Source organism: Schistocerca gregaria, chromosome 6 (assembly GCF_023897955.1).
Source record: "Schistocerca gregaria isolate iqSchGreg1 chromosome 6, iqSchGreg1.2, whole genome shotgun sequence".
Lineage (NCBI taxonomy): Eukaryota > Metazoa > Arthropoda > Insecta > Orthoptera > Acrididae > Schistocerca > Schistocerca gregaria.
The window spans coordinates 503,755,880-503,776,647 of record NC_064925.1 but is presented as its reverse complement, the minus strand read 5'-3'; the positions used below and the strand labels follow the sequence as shown (position 1 = coordinate 503,776,647).

Genomic DNA, 20,768 nt, shown 5'->3' with positions numbered 1-20,768 from the left:
AGGTACTAAATTTTATAAGTTACAGAAAAAAAACTAATGGTTATCCATAGTGTATAACAATTCTGTAATGAATAAGAACTCAGTATGAGGATTGTAGGGGTGGGGCAGGGATGCGAGTCCGTTATTTTTTGCACATTTCCATGGTTCTTATCCTTTCCACACTATCGCTTCAATAATTCAGTCCAACATCACCATAATTAATCGGTTTCACTCCATTCACAAAATATTTTACACTGTGACAATAATTTCCTGCATCCCATTTTTGTGACAGAGCATTTGCCCTATAACTGCTGGGATAAAATTTCTAACATCTGAGGAGCTCTCTTAGCTGCTTATGCCCAATTTTTATCCAGAATTCTCTCTTTCTAACAAAGAACCTATCACTCCCAACTAAACATCCTCCCCTCAACCCCATTAAACACTCCATACCCTATATTTTTAACTTATTCTCTGTAAACTTTTCTCATATAACACACAGGTTCTGAGCACCTCCTTCAAGTTCCCCCCACTGAAATCAATCTAGCTTTTAAAATCCTTACACCTACAGAAGCCTCATTCCTACTGAAACAACTTTAGTCTCAAAATAAGATTTAACCCTGCACGAGTAGTAAAATGTCAGCTTTGCTTTACTCATTCACTTCAGTGGAATTATTTCTTTGCCACCCACCCTACTGACAACAGCAAGCTTACACTGAGGCAACAAAAGTCATGGGATATCTCCTGATACTGTGTCAGGCCACCTTTTGCCCAGTGCAGTGCACAATCTCAATGTGGTAAGGTCGCAACAAGTTGTTGAAAGTCCCCTGCAGAAATAATGAGCCATCCTACCTCTGTAGCTAATGATAAATGCGAAAGTGTTGATAGGCCAGGGTTTTGTGCACTAACTGACCTCTCAGTTACGTCCCATAAATGTTTCATGGAATCAATGCTGGAGAATTTGGATGGCCAAATCATTCACTAAACCATCCAAAATGTTCCCCAACCAGTCGCAAACAACTATGGCCCAGTGACATGACACATGGTCATCCACAAGAACTCCATTGTTGTTTGGGAACACGAGAGCCATGGAGGGCTGAAAATGATCAAGTAGCCGAACCTAACCATTTCCAGTCAGTGATTGGTTTGGCTGGACCAGAGGACCCAGCCAATTCCACGTTAAACACAGCCCACACCATTATAGCGCCACCAGCAGCTTGCACAGTGCCTTGTTGACAACAAGAGGCCATGGCTTCATGGGGTCTACATTACACTCGAACCCTAACAACAGCTTTTACTAACCGAAATTGGGACTCATCTGACCAGGCCACAGTTGTCCAATTGTCCAGCGTCCACTTGATATGGTCATAAGCCCAGGAGAGGTGCTGCAGGTGGTTGTATTGTTAAGAAAGGTACTCGCATTGGTCATCTGCTGCCACAGCCCGGTAACACAAAATTTCACCACACTGCCCTAACAAATATGTTCATCTATATCCCACATTTCATGCAGTGCCGCTTGTCTCTTAGCACTGACAATGCTGCAAATGCCGCTGTTCTCTGCCATTACGTGAAGGCTGTCAGCTACTGCATTGTTCATGGTGAGAGGTAATGCCTGAAATCTGGTATTCTTAGAACACGCTTGACAGTGTGGATTTGTAAATAGTGAATTCCCTAATGATTTCCAAAATTGAATGTCCCACGCATCTAGTTCCAACTTCCATTCCATGTTCAAAGTCTCTTAATTCCTTTAGTATGGCCACAATCACATTGTAAACCTTTTCACATGAATCACCTGAGTGCAAATAATAGCTCTACCAATGCACTGCCCTTTTATACCTTGAGTATGCAATACTACTGCCACCTGTAAATGTTCATACCACAACCTCATTATTTTTGTCCCCTTAGTGTAAAGCATGCCTAGATCATGGACTCAAGCAATTCAAGCTCCCACCAAACACAATGCATTACCTCTAATACCCAGCCATCCTTTGATAATCTTCCCAGAATTCCTCACTTTAAATCTGACTTCATCTTTACTCCCCAAATTCCTTCACGACAAGCTCAACATAGGGTATGTAAACAGAAGAGAGAGGTGCTCACAGTGTAAAATCAATCCAGATGCAAATAGCCTTCTTACAGGCAAGGACCCCACCAACGCAGTCATAAACTATAATGACAACATGACAGAGGATATTCATTTGCTTTCCAACAATACAACTTACAAACCTTACCACAATGACAACTCCCCCCTCCCTAAGGTCCAATATGAACCCCAGACTAGTCTCAAAACATTTGGTTTAACAAAATGGCTCTGAGCACTATAGGACTTAACATCTATGGTCATCAGTCCCCTAGAACTTAGAACTACTTAAACCTAACTAACCTAAGGACAGCACACAACACCCAGTCATCACGAGGCAGAGAAAATCCCTGACCCGCCAGGAACACGGGCGCGGGAAGTGAGACCGCAACCGCATGACCACGAGCTGCAGACATCTGGTTTAACACCTTCTACATCCACTTTGTACCTTCACATCAAACTTAACTCCACTGGTCCCCCTGGTGGGCACCCCAATTTTACTACTAATGATGCTCCATCAGATACAGCCCCTGCCTTTGTTGTCCATCTTCAAAATCAATTTGTGATGGATTTACCAACATCTAAGACACTAATTATTTCTTGATTTGTGTGGCCACATTGCATGTAGCTGCTTTACAGTTTCTGTGAGTATTTTTGTTCAATCATTAGAATTACAAGCAAACGCATGTTTTTCTCAACAGATGCATTTCACTTTTTTGGAGTAAAGCATCATCAGTGGTGGTAATTTCTGCTTTTGTTTTTCACTTACACCAGGAAATGTTGTCTGCTAGATATCTATTTGGTTCCTTTCTTAGTAAGTCACTGATAATTGTGGTATAATTTTACAACTCTGCGGTGTACAAAACTATACTGAGTCAAATGTCAGAAATGCATAGTTCTGCAAAGAAATGAAAACTTATACCACAATTATCAGTGCCTAATGAAGGAAGGAAACAAAAATGTGCTAGAAGATCGCATTTCGTGATTTAGGAAAATAAATAAATAAAGCAGAAATTACCACCACTGACAATGCTTTAGCTCAATAATGCAAAATGTGTGTAGTGAGGAAAACACATTCTCTTGTAGTTGTAATGCCTGAACAAAAGTACACTCAGAAACTAATTAGCCTACTTCATCCATCATTTCCCCACATATCCTGTCCCATTACCAGCAGATTCCTTACTTGTCACTACAGATGCAGTACATTAACATCTCCCACGCCCATGGCAATGTTGTCACAGAACACTAGTGTTCTCAGTGTCTCGCAGCAAATCGAGGGGTCACTGAGCTTAAGGTACTCATCAAATGGATCATTGTCACAATGTCAAGTTTTGTATGCCCCTTCTCGACAAACACTACTGAGAGGTATAAACTTTAACCTAGGATATTAACAAACAGTTTAAGGGTCAAGTACTTTATAGCACTATGTATTTTCCCCTTCCAGTCATGAAGATTCCTTCTGCAGCCAGAACTTGAACTGAGTCAAGGGTCTACGCATAACATATATTAGTGACCTTCACTACAGAGGTAATATTGAAGACCTGTTTGTGTCTATAGTGTCCAAATGTGGATATTTTATGGAGCAACATTTACTGCCATAAGTAATTTTATATGGATGGGAAGATCAAAGGGAAGACATAGTAAAAGGCATGTAACTTCATATGGAATGAAACATCAAAGAGAAGATATAGAAAATGGCATGGTGCAGACACTCTCATCTCATATCTAAGAGCCAACAGGGCATGTACTGAATGTAGCACATCTCATTAATTCTATCTAGAGCTTCCCACAATTGGTTGTGTAAGGTTGGGATTATGGGAAAAGATCTCATTGGTTCAACATACTGAATATAAACATATTCAAAGTGTATAGGCTTTGTTTTTCGAAAAAAATAGACCTGTTACGCATGATCCCTTCCAAACAGATGTGCTTTAACTCCAAAGGTCGCAGCAGGCATGATTAAAATAGTGTTTGGCATTACCAATGTCAAGTGGCCACATGTTGCACTATTTTCATACTATCAAAACTATGTCCCATGTACAATTACTTTCCATTTATTTCTACAAAACTTTGGAACCGCTATTTCCCACTACATTATTGCACTAAAACACACACACACATTTTGTACACGTCATTTCATTTGTTATTTAGCATCACCCTTGTCATGCTACCGATTAGTACTAGACTGAACACTTTTATGTCATGATTTGCATACAGCAATTGTAAGTCACAATACTGGGTTACTATCACCTGTCATAAATTAATAGTTACAGTTCCAAATCCCGACCAAGGTACCTAGTTTTAGCCAGTAAACAAGAAAACGCTTTTTATAGTCTGCTTTGGTCATACAACACGATGTGTATCTACAGTTGCAAGCTTCAGTTCCCAATAATTTCCATATAAATGCCAAACGTCCTCAAAATTACAGGATGACAGATTACATTTGAGGTTACGTTTTCTCTGCATGTCTAAACACCACATAAGTCTTATATCAAAGTTAACAATAAATATTCTAAACACTTTTTAACATACATCTAGTTTTGCTTCGCCGCCCGATGCCATGATTGAAAAGTTCGTTTATTCCGCTTGTAACAAACCGGCCAGCCTAGCTGTTTACATCGTCGTCTACGTGTGCAAGCAGCAGACAAAAAACATTGGACTATCGCTCGCCGCCAAACATATGAAAGTGTATCAATTTTACAAAGTACTCCTTGTAGAACTCAAGTGCAGGCCACGTGTTTTGCGAATGCCAAAGTGAAACTAAGATTGAGTTTATAGTTGTTGCAAGAGTTTAACGTAACCCCGTATCGATGGACGTGATTATTTCATTATTAATTTTAAGTCTGGTGTATGTGCCTTTAATCATTGCTGTGGACCCTGAAACTGATGAAAACAAAGGTACGGTTGATAGTCAACCATTTAAAAACGATGACCCCGACGAATTACTATGTATCCTTCAATATACCTTGGCGCTGCCAATTTGTGTGTGTAAATGGGAGCAACAAAAGTTACGTCAATAAGTCTCAGTCTACTTCTTAAAAGAGCAGTGTGCAATACATTTCCTCTAAAATGTTGTTTGCGGCCAGTTCTGAAAACTATTTAATGAAAACTTCAGGATGTTTCCAAAACTGCAGCGGATGTCAGAATAGATGCATAGCAACTAAGTAATTGTCGTCTACCCTTCTGCAAAAATGATAGTTGCAGCTAAAGCCTTTTTGACATCTCACTTATTGTAGCACTTACAAAACAGTTCTGGTGGTGTCAGGTCATTTCTTTTACGTTTGAGCTGTTGGACGTGTTTCACGCTGTCTTATAGTGTGTTTCTGCCTAAAGTTGTAGTATTTTTAAGGTAATACACGCAATATTTTTATAATTAACAGCGTATAAGTATCTAGTTAAAGTCTTCGTTCATTGATAATTATCTGTAGTTGTTTTACACACTGAATAGGCCCTGATGTTACTAGATTTATAACTGAAAAGCACAATATTGTGTGTGTTCTACAGGATTAATTTATTTAGTTGGCCAGTTTTCGGATTAGAAGGCCATAATGTAGAACATATGCATTATTTCATTTTTCTTTTATAATCCTATGTTGTTCTACCAAGAAACGAGGAAGAATCCGCTACCATCTGTGGATTTAATTTAAATCTTCATCCACATCCATGCTCTGGAAGCCACTGTGAAGTGCATGGCAGAGGGTATGTCCCATTGTTCCTTCCCATTTTGTTCATGTATGGAGCATGGGAAGAATGGTTGTTTGAATGTCTCTATGTGTGCAGTAAGTATTCTGTTCTTGTCTTCACAATCCCTTTGTGAGCGATTTGTAGGCGTTTGTGGTATATTTGTAGAATCTTAATTTAAAGCTGGACCTTGATACTTTGTTGGTAGACTATCTTGGGATAGAGCATTTCTATCTTCAAGAGTCTTTTAGTTCAGTTTCAGTCCTATTTAATAAGGTGCCACACACTTAAGTAATATTCTAGAATTAGTTGCACAATTGATTTGTAAGCAGTCTCCCTTGTAGCCTGGTTGCACTTGCCCAGTATTCTACCAATGAACTAAAGCCTACCAACTTCTTTCTGTGTATGTTCGTTCCATTTCATAAGCCCACAAAGTGTTACACCCATGCATTTGTATCAGTTGGCCAGTTCTAACTGTGACTCGATGTTATAGGATACTACGCTTTTTTGTTTTGTGCAGTGCACAATTTTACATTTACGAACATTTAAAGCAAGGTGCCAATCTTTGCACCACTTTGAAATCTTGTCAAGATATGACAGAATATTTATGCAGCCTCTTTCAGATAACGCATCATCTGCGAACAGTCTGAGGCTGTTACTAATATTGTCTGCAAGGCCATTAATATACAGCATGAACAGTAAGGGTCCTGACACTTCCCAGGGGTACACTCGAAATTATTTATACATCTGACAATCCATCCAAGATGACATGCTGTGTTCTCCCTATACAAAAAGTTCTCATTCTATTCACAAATGTCTCTTGATTCCATCTTCTCACTACATGATTGAACTTTTGGCAATAAGCATAGCTGTGGTACTGAGTCAAATGCTTTTTGGAAGTCAAGAAATATTGCATCTACCGACTGCCTTCACCCAAATCTTTCGGATGTCCTGTGAAAAAGTACGAGTTGAGTTTCACATGATCGATGTTTTCAAAATTGAGTCTAGTTGTTGTGAAGGAGGTCATTCTGTTCAAGGTACCTCATTATGTTTGAACTTAGAATATGTTCTAAGGTTCTACAACAAGATTATTGGACAGTAGTTTTGTGGATTACTTCTATTACCCATCTTGTAGATGTGTGTGAACTGTGCCTTTTTCCAAGAACTGGACACAGTTTTTTCCTCGGGGGCTCTATGATAGATTGTATTTAGAAGAGGGACTAAATCAGATGCAAATTTAGTATAGAATATGAACTGGCCTGAAGTTTTGTTCAATTTTAAAGACTTCAGCTGATTCTCAAGACTATGTACACTAATACTGATTTCACTAATCTTTCCAGTGGTGCAAGGATTAAATTGTGGCAATTCTCCAGGGTTTTCCTTTGTAAAGGTACATTTGGAAACAGAGTTAAGTGTTTCAACTTTCGCTTTGCTACTCTCAGTTTCAGTTCCTCTCTCATTTGCTGAGGACTAGACTCTTAACATTGGTGTCACTAACAGCCTTTACATGCGACCAGAATTTCTTTGTGTTCTATGAAAGATCATTTGACAATATTCTTCTATGGTAGCCATTGAAGGCTTCATGCATTGCTCTCTTGACAGCCAAATGTGTTTCATCCAGCATCTCTCTATCTACAGCCCTACACTTTGTTTTACACATGTTGTTGTTGTTGTTGTCTTCAGTCCTGAGACTGGTTTGATGCAGCTCTCCATGCTACTCTATCCTGTGCAAGCTGCTTCATCTCCCAGTACCTACTGCAACCTACATCCTTTTGAATCTGCTTAGTGTACTCATCTCTCGGTCTCCCTCTACGATTTTTACCCTCCACGCTGCCCTCCAATGCTAAATTTGTGATCCCTTGATGCCTCAAAACATGTCCTACCAACCGATCCCTTCTTCTAGTCAAGTTGTGCCACAAACTTCTCTTCTCCCCAATCCTATTCAATACCTCCTCATTAGTTACGTGATCTATCCACCTTATCTTCAGTATTCTTCTGTAGCACCACATTTCGAAAGCTTCTATTCTCTTCTTGTCCAAACTAGTTATCGTCCATGTTTCACTTCCATACATGGCTACACTCCAAACAAATACTTTCAGAAACGACTTCCTGATACATAAATCTATATTCGATGTTAACAAATTTCTCTTCTTCAGAAACGCTTTCCTTGCCATTGCCAGTCTACATTTTATATCCTCTCTACTTCGACCATCATCAGTTATTTTACTTCCTAAATAGCAAAACTCCTTTACTACTTTAAGTGTCTCATTTCCTAATCTAATTCCCTCAGCATCACCCGATTTAATTTGACTACATTCCATTATCCTCGTTTTGCTTTTGTTAATGTTCATCTTATATCCTCCTTTCAAGATACTGTCCATTCCGTTCAACTGCTCTTCCAAGTCCTTTGCCGTCTCTGATAGAATTACAATGTCATCGGCGAACCTCAAAGTTTTTACTTCGTCTCCATGAATTTTAATACCTACTCCAAATTTTTCTTTTGTTTCCTTTACTGCTTGCTCAATATACAGATTGAATAACATCGGGGAGAGGCTACAACCCTGTCTCACTCCTTTCCCAACCACTGCTTCCCTTTCATGCCCCTCGACTCTTATTACTGCCATCTGGTTTCTGTACAAATTATAAATAGCCTTTTGCTCCCTGTATTTTACCCCTGCCCCCTTTAGAATTTGAAAAAGAGTATTCCAGTCAACATTGTCAAAAGCTTTCTCTAAGTCTACAAATGCTAGAAACGTAGGTTTGCCTTTTCTTAATCTTTCTTCTAAGATAAGTCGTAAGGTCAGTATTGCCTCACGTGTTCCAACATTTCGACGGAATCCAAACTGATCCTCCCTGAGGTCTGCATCTACCAGTTTTTCCATTCGTCTGTAAAGAATTCGCGTTAGTATTTTGCAGCCGTGGCTTATTAAACTGATAGTTCGGTAATTTTCACATACTATGCAGTAATCTCTGTTTCCTTAGATGTGTGTGTCCAGTGACTGCATTCCATGGAGAATCCCTTCCATTATGAATGGTTCTACTGGGTATGTATCTATCCAGTGCCTAGTCAGCTATTCTTTTAAACTTGAGCCAAAGTTCCTCCATGTGCTCCTGTTTTATGCTGAAAGTTTCAAGTTCCTTATTGAAATGTTACACTACTGATTTTTTAAAATCTAGTTTACTGAAGTTATATATCTTTCTGCTTGTTTTAGTTGTCCTTTGTACTTTGGTAATCATTGTTGCCACAACTGTGTCATGGTCACTTGTACCAGTTTTGGTGTGGACAACCTGAAAGATGTCAAGTCTGTCTGTTGCCATTTCGATCTAATTTTTTTCCGATCATGAGTGGTATTCCAATCTGTCTGTTCTAAGTAGTTTTCAGAGAAGACATTTAGTCATGTTTCATAGGATGTCTTATCACACCCACCACTAACAAAACTGTAATTTTTCCCAATTGATTGTTGGATGATTAAACTCTCCACCTATGATTACAGTGCAATCGGGGAATTACATACAAGTGAACTGAGGCTTTCTCTAAAATTTTCGGTTGCATCAGAAGATGAGTCTGGTGGCAATAGAAGGATCCAATTACCATTTTATGCCCTCCGTAATCTGTGTCTTGCCCAAACAATCTCAGATCTATGTGGATTTGAGTTACTTGTTTACTGTGACAAATGCACCACCTCCATTTCACATTAACCTATCCTTTTGATATCTAATTAAGTTTTCCTGAAAAATCTCGCTGCTATCAATTTCAGGTTTCAAGCAGATTCCACTACTTATTTGTGTTTTCGTCAATGATGAATAGAAAAGGGCACTTGTTATATGACCAGTGTTCCAAATGTATATTACATTTGTTATGGTCTTCAGTCAGAAGACTTGTTTGATGCAGCTCTCCACACCACTCTGTCCTGTGCAAGCTCATCTATCTCAGAATAACTACTGCAGCCTACATGTATTTCAGCCTGTTTACTGTATTCATCTACTGGTCTACTACAACAATCCTCCCCCCCCCCCCCCCCCCACACACACACACACAAGTATTAAATGAATGATTTCTTGATGTATCAGAATGTGTTCTTTAAACCAATCCATTTTTTTGGTTGGTTTATTACAGAAAATTCTTTCCTTTCCAATTATTCTGTTCAGTATTACACAATCTATTATCTAAACCTTCAGCACTCTTCTGGCACACCACATTTGAAAGACTTGAACTACCATACTCTTCTTGTCAGAACCACTTATTGTCACAAATTTCTCTTCTTCAGAAATGCTGTTTTTGCAGTTGCAAGTTTACATTTTGTATCTGCCCTACTTTGGCTGTTGTCAGTTACATTTGTGGTGATACTTGTTTTATTGGCATTAGATCATGGCCCAAGGCAAATTTCTCCACCCACAGTTTCATCTTCAAATGTTGGTGACATCATTAGCACTGGAAGTTGAAACATTAGGAAGAGTAATATGCCTTGGACTACAGCCTAATGATGTAAAAATAAATATAAAAAAAACATATGAATACCTGAATTGTATGATTATCATTAGTTATTTTGATGCCCAAATAACAAAATTCACCTAAGAATTTTAGGGTTAAAGTGTGGTATTGGTTCCCCTGAAATCCTGGTTGTGGTGACAGACTGACCTGTAGCACAGCCTACACCTAGTTTAGATTGAAAGACATCAATTTGGTTGTGAGTTGGCAAAGCCAACAAATCTAAAAGCCAAGTGAAGGTTGTCCTAACAAATTGGCTGATAGGAAAGCCTAATTTTACATCTGTGCCACATTGAAAATGCAAAGGGGTTGGTCCATTACGTGACTTTACTATTTTACTTTGTTGATGTCATCTTATAATGTCTTTTAAGACATTACGAATTCCCTGAATTCCTTCAATTGCTCTTCAGAGTGCTTATTCATTCCTGACAGAATCACAATGTCATTGCTAACCTCAAAGTTTTTATTTCCTCTTCCAGAACTTTAATTCCCTTTCCAAATTTTGCTCTAGTTTTCTTCACAGCTTGCTCAAGTTGAAAGGTAACAATTTGGTTTTGAGTTGCCAAAAAGTAACAAGGATGCTGAAACACTGTCTCATTCCTTTTGTAACCATCGCTTCCCTTTTGTGTCCTTGGACTCATAACTGAAATCTAGTTTCTGTACAACTTATAGTATTTTGGTCCCTATGTTCAACCCCTGCTTCCTTTAGAATTCCAAAAGTCCGGGTTATCAAAAGGTGTCTCTACATGTACATATTTTTTATATGTAGGTTTGCTTAACCCCAGAAATAATTTGTTCAGTTAGTATTGTCTTGTGTGTTTGTACATTTCTCTAGAACCTGAACTGATCTCTCCCAAGGTCAGACACTGCCAGTTGTCTCATTCTCCTGTAAATAATCTGTGTCAGTATTTTGCAGCCATGAGTTACTGAACAGCACTAGCTATCTTCTGAAATGGAATTATTACATTCTCCCTTAAGTATGAGGGTATTTTGCCACTCTCATTTATCTTACACATTGGGTGAAATATTTTTGTCACGATTGGCTCTCTCAAAGATATTGGTAGTTCTGAGGGAACGTCATCTACTCCAGAGGCCTTGTTTCAACTTGGCATCTTTTGGTGCTCTGTCAAATTCATATCAGAGTGTTATATCCCCCCCCCCCCCCCCCCCCCATCTTCATCTGCTTCCTTGTCCTTTTCCAGAATGTTGCCTCCAAGACTTGAACTTCATTCAGTTTAACCATATAGCAGAGCTACATGCCCTCCACAAAAGTAATGGCTGTAGTTTCCCATAGCTGTCAGTCATTTGCAGTACCAGCACAGTAAGGCCATACTGGGTGCTGTTACAAACCAGATCAGTCAGTCATCCAGATTGTTGACACTGCATCTACTGAACAGGCTGTTGCCTATTTTCAGGAACCACACATTTGTCTGGCCTCTCCATAGGCAATCCACCATTGATACGGGGCTGTGTATCGTTGGGGCACGAAGGCCATCCTGCCTTGGCAAGCTCTGTGGTTCCTGGGGTGGGGATATTACCTTTACTGTGATTTTATTCTTATCCACAGGTTGTTATGTGTGTCAGTGTTGTCAGTAAGTAATCCAATTTCCAGAATGTTAACATAAGTGCACTAGTATGGATATAATCTTCTTTCCGTCTGTAGATGGTACTGTTTGGAGTGCAGTAATGTAGTGGTAGAGTTCAGCATCACCCTTAGCAATATTAAGCTGTTTACCAGTTTAAACAGCAGCCAAAAGCAATCGACAAGTGCACCAAAATGCACCAGCAAATAATGTATCCATACGTAGGGTGATTTCTTGATGATGATACAGACTTTCAAGAATGATGGAGAAGTATAAATGTATCAATTTGGGATAAGGGTCTCTGTGCCAGAAATGAACAAGTCAAAAGTTATAAATGAAAACCATTCTGATATCTTTTGACAGTGGAATACCTGTACTGGTACTGTTGTTGCTTAGATTGTAGGGTAGGCAACTTTCAGGGGTGGTAGTATGGGCCAAAACAAGAAAAAATTTCTAATGAACATGGGCTCTAAACTGCATTTAAGAACACTTGTTCAATAAAGGAGATGTGTTTAATGCTAGTGAAGATTAACAAGTGCTCTCAGCTCCTCAGGTATGAATTTTAAAGCCCACGCTTACTAGACATTTTTTTCTTGTTTTGTTCCATACTACCACCTCTGAAAGTTGCAAACCCTACAGTCTTAGCAACGGCAGTACCAGTACACATATTCCACTGTCAGAGGTATCACAATGATTTTCACTTAGAGCTTTTGACTAGTTTGTTTCTGTTACAGGGTCCCTTGCCTCAAAGTGATACATTTTTCCTTCTCCATCACCCTAGAAAGTTTGTAAAATAATAGTGGAATCTCCTTGATGCTCTTAGCATCATTGGATGTTAGTTCCCCACATGGGTTCATATTCAAAATATTATGTACTCGCTCTCCTCTAAAATTCCTAGAAGCTTGTAGCGGGAATTTCCAAACACCCTGTATAAGTAAACTAATTCCAGCTGTCTCACATAGCATATTACATTTTTGTATTTTGTGAAGTACAAAATTTTACATTTCTCAACATATAAAGCAAGCTGCCAGTCTTTGCATCACTTTAAAATTTTATCAAAATCTCACTGGATATTTGTAAAGCTATCTTCAGGTAGAACTTAATCGCAGATAGCTGCGTCATCTGCAAAAGGGAGAGTCTCCGGTGGTGGGTATAGAGTTGGCGTGGGAGTGACCACAAGTTGAGTCTTGGGGTTGCCAGTCTATTGTTGGCTTTTTGTAGATGATGCTGTTCTCTATAATGAAATACTGACTGAAAAACACATCAATAGTCAGTGAAATCTGATAGGTTTTGAAGTGGTGCAAAGATTGGAAACTTTTTTAAGTATTCTTAAATGAAAAATTTCTCCTAAATGGATTTCAGAAAAGCAGCCTATGGCTGCACTATCAATGTTTTTGTATATCCATCCTTCTCATTTAAGGATGGTGAGACTTCGGCTGTTTTCACTTGTGTAATAAAATGTTTCACCTGTAGCCATCCTTTTGATGTTATTTATTATATTGTGACCAGTTTTGGTGACTCACTATAACATCGTCAGGCCTTAACTGATGCTGAAGTGGGTGAACTCCAGTCGTATACACGATCCCATCAGTGGCCAACATCTGTGAACTGGCTTCTGTAGACTGCTGTAACAACAGTGTTGTGTCTGTCACTGAAACTGGTTGCTATATAATAAATAACAGTGAAAGGACGGCTGCAGGTATTTCATTTTATTACACATCAATGAGTAACAATTGGAATCAGTCAACTCAAATATCTGGGTGTAACAATATGGGGTATGAAATGGAACGATTACATAAGCACTATTGCAAGTAAAGCAGGTGGCAGGCTTTGGTTCATTTGCAGGGTCCCAGGAAATTGCAGTCAGTCTGCTAAGGAGATGCCTTACAAAATACTCGCATGATCCATTTTAGTGTATTGGTCAGGTAGTGTGATTTGTACCAAAAAGGGAAAATTGAGTCACAGACAGCTTTGTCATTACTCCATTGTGAATTTTCCATTGTTTGATTGTACCAAAAAGGGATATTCAATGTATACAAAGGAAGGGCAGCAGAAATGGTTACTTTTCTCTCTCAAATGATACAGAAAAATTTCTCATTTGGATTAACTGAAGTGTTCAATACTATTCAGCCAACTCCCAACCAAACCATAAATTTCAAAGTAATATAGACCTCAGGATTTGTTACAAACCCTTCTGCCACCACAGCCAACATTGAGAAAACTTATATACATTCAAAAGAAGTATTGTCAGTTTCCTGTTCTCTTTCTGTTTACACACATATGGCATCACAAGCTGCATCATAATTACGTTACAGGATGAAGCCAACCTGCAGTATTGGTAGGTTCAGTGGACCCTTTAGGATGACACAGGATCCCACAGTAGCCATTACGTGCAACATACAGGGTTTTGTAGAAGTGAAAATGTTACTTACTATATGATCGTATGTAGTGATCCTTTGTTATGGTTAGGCTTGTTAATCAGGATATTCAAAGGCTGTGTGGATGTCTTCACATAGTCATTCGACACTGGAGCAATGTGACAGTTATCTTGTAGTTATACAGTTTGACCTAATGTTTAGTGAAAAATTTTCTCTATGTGAAATATCAGAGGATGCCCTATGATAAGAAAACAACTAAACAGGCAAGGTAAAGATGCAGGCCATTTATCACAAGTCATTTGTTACTTCACAAAAGTCCAACAATCTTGTATTGCACAGATACCAAAAACACTAATAAAATACAAATGATTTTGGCAGTTACTGCAAAATTTCTTCAATTGAATATATTGATGATTAATTAGTTAATCTAAATGAACAAAATGCACCAATTTGGGAAGGACTGACAAGCACGTAGTACAATGGAATATAACTCAAACATGTGCTTAGCGGTGGGAAAACAATGCCAGCAATGATGCTAAAGATTACAATTCAAACATATGACTAGCCCAAGGGGGTGCTTGACATTAATGAATAAAACTTACAAAAAGTGCAGTAACATAAAATTACACAAGTCTGATATCAACACAGATATCCAATATTTGTTCAATCAGATAAGCCCCCTGGGCATAAACAAGATTCCGACGTGGAAAAATAATAAAATACAATTTAACAAATGTGCATTACTGCATTACACCAATATTAAAACTATTACGTTAAAACCAAACTTCAGACAGGAAAAACATGGAAGGGGCAGGTACAGCAGGCCAGGTATGAATAAGACAGTTTAAAATAAGGGCACTACTAGTTAAATTAACACCCAATTGCTAGGGAATAGAAACTAAACATAGGAGGGATGCATTAGCAAGCCATGAGGCCGCAACGTCTTAGAGGCTATAGTGAGATGGAAAGTGATGCACCGCCTGCCCACACATACACAGCCAACCCGGACAGACTACACCAAATGAACGAGCAGGTAAGAGATAACACCAGGGGGAAGCGTCTCCAAATGCTACGAACAGCTTGGAAAGACAAGAGCTAACAAGCAAGTGAATAATTCAGACATATTGATCATAGAACATATGAAAATGCTCAGACCAAGACAAGAGCTCTGTGTGAGCATGGCCCCAAGCCCCAGTCTAACCTGACGTATTACAACAAAAATATTATAATAACTACTAAAAGGGTTAACCAGTTAATCTTACAATAAAATAAGACAAGTTTATTTAATAACCAAGGAATCACAGGGTATTCAACACATTAACTTGAGTGACTTAAAATCTTGAGGGCTAACACTCAAACAACTACAATAGTAAATACATTTAAAGCAAGAAGTATTAATTTTCTTGAAAGGGGCAAAATCTCACCAGAATTGTGGAACTTAACCACCCAAATGAACCAAGATTCACTGGGCCGCTAGCATTTTCTTACCATGGATGAGGGCAATTTTATAGTCGCTACATCAGTTTGGACAATAAGAGAATGGATGCTTTCGAAATGTGGTGCTACAGAAGAATGCTGAAGATTAGATGGGTAGATCATATAACTAATGAGGAGTTATTGAATAGAATTGGGGGAGAAGAGGAGTTTGTGGCACAACTTGACAAGAAGAAGGGACCAGTTGATAGGACATGTTCTGAGGCATCGAGGGATCACAAATTTAGCATTGGAGGGCAGTGTGGAGGATAAAAATTGTAGAGGGAGACTAAGAGATGAATACACTAAGCAGATTCAGAAAGATGTAGGTTGCAGTAAGATGAAGAAGCTTGCACAGGATAGAGTAGCGTGGAGAGCTGCGTCAAACCAGTCTCAGGACTGAAGACAACAACAACAACAACAACAACAACAACAACATCAGTCAGGGAAGCAACAATTTCCAATACAAATAAAACTCAACCTCAGTGGTCACTAATACAAATGGCAGCCTAGGACATATTACACAATTAATTTCAGGCCCGAATGATAAGATAAGCATTTGTTGAACAAGTTACAATTACAGGAAATTGAAAATACACAAATATGATACTCAGATAATTTCAAACAGAGGCACCACAAGGTAATTTTATCACTTGAGACAGAGTGATGGAAAACCACAGGCAATCCACCATAGTGGGAGCAACTTCAACGTAGGAGCACATGTGTCAGTCACATAATGACTATGTGATTCTTCAATTTCTCCAGGCGTATTTTATGACAAAATAAATCTTGGGTGAACAGCCTGGTATGAGTGTGCATAGGACACAATATTTCGCCAATCGACCACGTTGCCATCATCAGGTGTGCTGATGTACTGTACATGCACACTCATACCAGGCTGTTCACCCGACATTTTTTTCGTCACATAATGAGTACCTTATCCTCAAAGGACAGAAAAGACAGCACCATAAAATGAACAACACTTCAACACCCATATCAGTAACTATGCCTCCTTAATCTGGGGTAAAGCGCCTGTGTCAACATTAGACCCACCAACACAACTCTACCGATAACTAGCCACTTAGACAATCGTGCACCCATAAGCTCTATGTACAGCTCACTGTATGTCACATGTGCTTCTTCTCTCTCTCTCTCTCTCTCTCTCTCTCTCTCTCTCTCTCTCTCTCTCTCTCTCTCTGATTGCCTGCCCGCATGGTCAACAAGCTATTCCAAGGAACTACAACCAAAGACTCAACTAACAGGCGACCGAAACACCACCCAGCGACTAAACAGAGATGGATTGCACCAGTAGCCAAAGATGTAAACCATAGAACAAGCTGACATGGCTCATATGTTTAGTTTTCCCAAGCATTGCTTTTGTTGTGTAATGCAGCTGTGTTCCAGTTGTAACATTCTTTAAGAGGGTTAAACGTTCATTTGTCAGTCACAGAAAGAAACCAATCTATCTGTATGTCCTCATTACAGCAGTCTGTAATGATGTTGACATCAATGGGACATTAAAATGTAATCATCCTTCCCTTTATTCCCTCTTCTATACAAGTGACTCATAGTGATGTTCTACAATTCTTACGGCCTGCCCTCTTGTCATGTCTCATGGTAAGTAAAGCAGGCGATTCACCAGCAACTGAAATTGGTTATCACAACCATACAAGACACTCATCATTAATTAGCTAATGTAATTGATTGAAAGTCCCTTTTTTGTGGTCTCATTAAACATAGTACCTTACTTGAGAACTGGGTTTTCTGTAGCAGATTTGTTGTCCAAGGGCATGATAATGAGTGATGGATTATCCATAAATCTTTGTTGGTGTTAGCAATGATAATGTTTGATTGCCAGTCATCTAAAAGGTTGTATTTATGCTACCACAGGTAAGGAAATAAAAATGAGATGATTCCTAGCTTTGAACAATTTTGTTTCTTCAAAACAAAGAAGACTAAACAAATTGACATTGTTCACACAATAACTAGTTCGTAATTTTGTCATATGATATACCGAAGTTGCTTTGACAGGAGAAAGAGCCAGGAAATAAAAAATAATAATAGAAAGATGCATAGATATTGGATGGATGGATGGGGGGGAATACCCTCAGGAGAAATAAGTTATGAAGGAGAGTAGCAGGCAAAACGGAACTAGCATTTGGCCTTCCCTCCTGAACCTTTTCTTTCAGGAGGGACAAGAATAATGAGAAGAAAGTAAGAAGTGACAAGGAACTAGCTTTGGCCTTCTCTTCTGACTCTTCTCCCTCCCCATCTCACAGTATTTCCTTTTCTTTTGTAGTGTTTTTGTATTTCCTGTCTGATGCTTTCTTCTGACAAATGCACTGCTTTAACAGTAAATTCAACATTTTGTTCCTCATTCATATTGGTGGTGTTCATGCTATTGGTGTTTCTGTAACAGCAGTTTGTATGTAAGTACTTCTCTTCTAAATAAAATATTGTTAAGATATGAAAATGTAAAATTTGCGGCTTTCTTCCTTAACATAACAGTCAGGCGCCTATTTAAGAAGCGGAGAGCTGAACAAATACAAGCTGTAAAGGGCTTACTCACAATGGATAGCTACGAAAAACAATACAGAATGATTTCTGTAATTGTCGATAAGTTATTCAATGTAAGTTGATATGAAGCTCTATTTTTAATACTATTTTCTTTCATCTGTGGTGTTACATACTTTCTCTGTTTTAACCAGTCCTCAGGGTATAATGTGGAGAGTTATATTGTTACAAAAAAATAATAATTTATCTTCCTACTCTTATGAAGAGGCTGCATGTGGGTACAATGAGATGCTGAAAGATTAATTGTTTGTAGAACGTGACATTCTTCTGTGTACTAAGAGGGAGATGGAAAGGTCAGAAGAAATTTTCATTAGACATAAAATTCTCCATGTACAGCAGGTTGACATTTAACAGTGAAATTTTCTGGGTATTGTTATCTTTTTTTATATAATCTTTGGGTTGTTTTATGGCAAGTAGAAGTTTGCTTGTCAGTTGTGCAATTATACAATCTGCAACATAACGAGTATCAGCTCAGCCCATAGAGTACTGATTATTGTGAACCACCTTTATTAGAATAGTATATAGTTTTCAGTGAGTTGTATCTAATGTATTAGTAGACATTTCGAGTTACATAAACGCTCTGTTTGACAGAAGCCCAGCAGTATGTGAAGTACCTCCTAATATACATACATAAAGTAATCTGGAAGAAGTTCCCATAATTATCACTGCTAGTAAATCAGCTTAGTTGTAATATGTTGTTAGTATACTTTACAGAAAAATCTTTCAGTGGTTGCATCTGTCTGTTAATGTAAAACATGACTCATTCCACAGCCCTGAAGTTTCTCTTCCATGATGAGCAAATGAAATACGATTTATGAATGAATGGCTTAATGCAGTGTTAAAATACTTTGCAAGCTAGAGTTATTTTGTAGAATACTTGATATACTAAACTTTTTGATAACCTCACCAGATAATTCAAGTAAATGTTTTATGACAATAATGGACTACTACAAAACAAAGCCAACTGTGACCTTTGGGATTGGCACCGCTATTATGCACCAATGCAGAAACTGACATGAGAGCTTTAGGGGCCACTGGAAATGTCAGTTTTAGAGGAGCCGTCTGGTGGTGAGAAGTGTGTAAAGCTGGAAGTGCGAGTGGCAGACTGGTTTGCCCTTATTGCATGTTCGGGTCCTGTCATGGTCACCAATAAAGGTTGGCTTATTCCTGAAATGAGATAAATATTCGTATTACAGGTTCGATTTGTGGTCTCTCAAATAGAATTCCAGTTTTAATTTTAATTTTACTTTGCCTGACTTTTATGGAGACTTTCTTTTTAATAATTTTTGCAAAACCTCAAAGGAATAATGGCTCTCATAATTAAAACATTAAAAATGTTGTTTTGTAACTTTCAATTGGTGAACAAGGAAACATCATACTTCGATATTTAGAAGATACAGGTTGCTGGTCTGAAGCAACATACATGACAATAAGAGACTGCTGCTAATAAAATGATAGTTAACAGAAATTATCTTCACACTGATTGCTGCAAAATGTTACTAAACAAATACAAATTGTTTAAGACAGAAGCAATTAGAGTCGGTATATTGTCATTTGAAATAAAGCACCAATATGTTTGACTACTTACTTTATCAACTTTTGTACAGCATCTGGTAGATTATGCTAAGATATTCCTCTTACAACACTAATAAACAGAACAGAAGAATAATAATTGAAAGTTTTTGTCTTTTGCTTTAAAAATTATCTGAGACCTATCTCTTTCACCTCTCACATGTATATAAATTAATTCTTTGCTGCTACTCGGTATATTTATTCCATACAGACTCTTTCATTTCCTTTAAAAGGTCTGTTATAAGCTCCACATACTGTGCCATATTAGTTCCATTGATAAGCCCTGCTTTATCACTGTTCTTTGAATGGATTAAATGTTATATTGCTTATCTTTGACTGAAGCTTTGATTTCTGGTACTTGCTTTTGCCTTACACATCATCATTTGCCAGTGACCTCCTTTTTCCCCCGAGGATGTCTTATACTAGAACTGTAATGACTGTAGCACCACATCACTCACACACATTTTGAACACAGTTGCAGTTTATTGTAAGTAATAAAAAATGATTGTTTGATTTATACAGTCGGACCATGACCTGCCCCCATTGTTCATATCTGGTAAAATGTGTTCTCTGTTCCAGTTGGAGATAAAATTATTGGATTTCTGTGCAGCAGCTGGAGAATAAGCAGGAGCGCTGTGTCGTTCAAAGATAACTTCATTTGCATAGCTCGAGTGTAATGTCTAGGGTTTCAGTTCCTTAGTCTTACAGACGCTCTACCGCTGATGACATTCATTCAGTGAACAACTTTTGACCAACTTGTGGAACTTAGACTTAGTGGTAGTATGATCCTGTGGGTAATATGATTTTAACCAATAAACAGTTTATCTTAATTTACCCATTGGCACTGTAACCTTTCCTATACCGTCTTAAAAGCATTATGTAAATTGATTTACAGTTTCTGAAGCAATGACAGTTCATGTGATTATTTACATTGGAGTGGTATGAATATACAGCTTTCATCT

General features: G+C 38.3%; 2 protein-coding genes across 5 annotated transcripts in view; one reads left to right on the top strand and one right to left on the bottom strand.

Annotated features, from left to right (window-relative positions):
• LOC126277917 (protein YIPF6) overlaps positions 1-4,680 on the bottom strand; it is a 76,963-nt gene extending 72,283 nt beyond the window's left edge. For both annotated transcript variants that reach the window (XM_049977486.1, XM_049977487.1), the window contains exon 1: positions 4,589-4,680. In XM_049977486.1, the coding sequence (XP_049833443.1) occupies positions 4,589-4,618 (30 nt within the window). In that variant the 5' untranslated portion in view covers positions 4,619-4,680. The remainder of the gene's footprint in view (positions 1-4,588) is intronic.
• A 186-nt stretch (positions 4,681-4,866) lies between these two features.
• The window catches only part of LOC126277915 (coiled-coil domain-containing protein 134-like), a 38,108-nt gene continuing 22,206 nt past the window's right edge, over positions 4,867-20,768 (top strand). Inside the window, exons 1-2 of one of the 3 annotated variants that reach the window (XM_049977483.1) lie at positions 4,867-5,005; positions 18,169-18,290. In XM_049977483.1, the coding sequence (XP_049833440.1) occupies positions 4,867-5,005; positions 18,169-18,290 (261 nt within the window). The remainder of the gene's footprint in view (positions 5,006-18,168; positions 18,291-20,768) is intronic. The other 2 variants (XM_049977484.1, XM_049977485.1) reach the window with 2 other exon arrangements.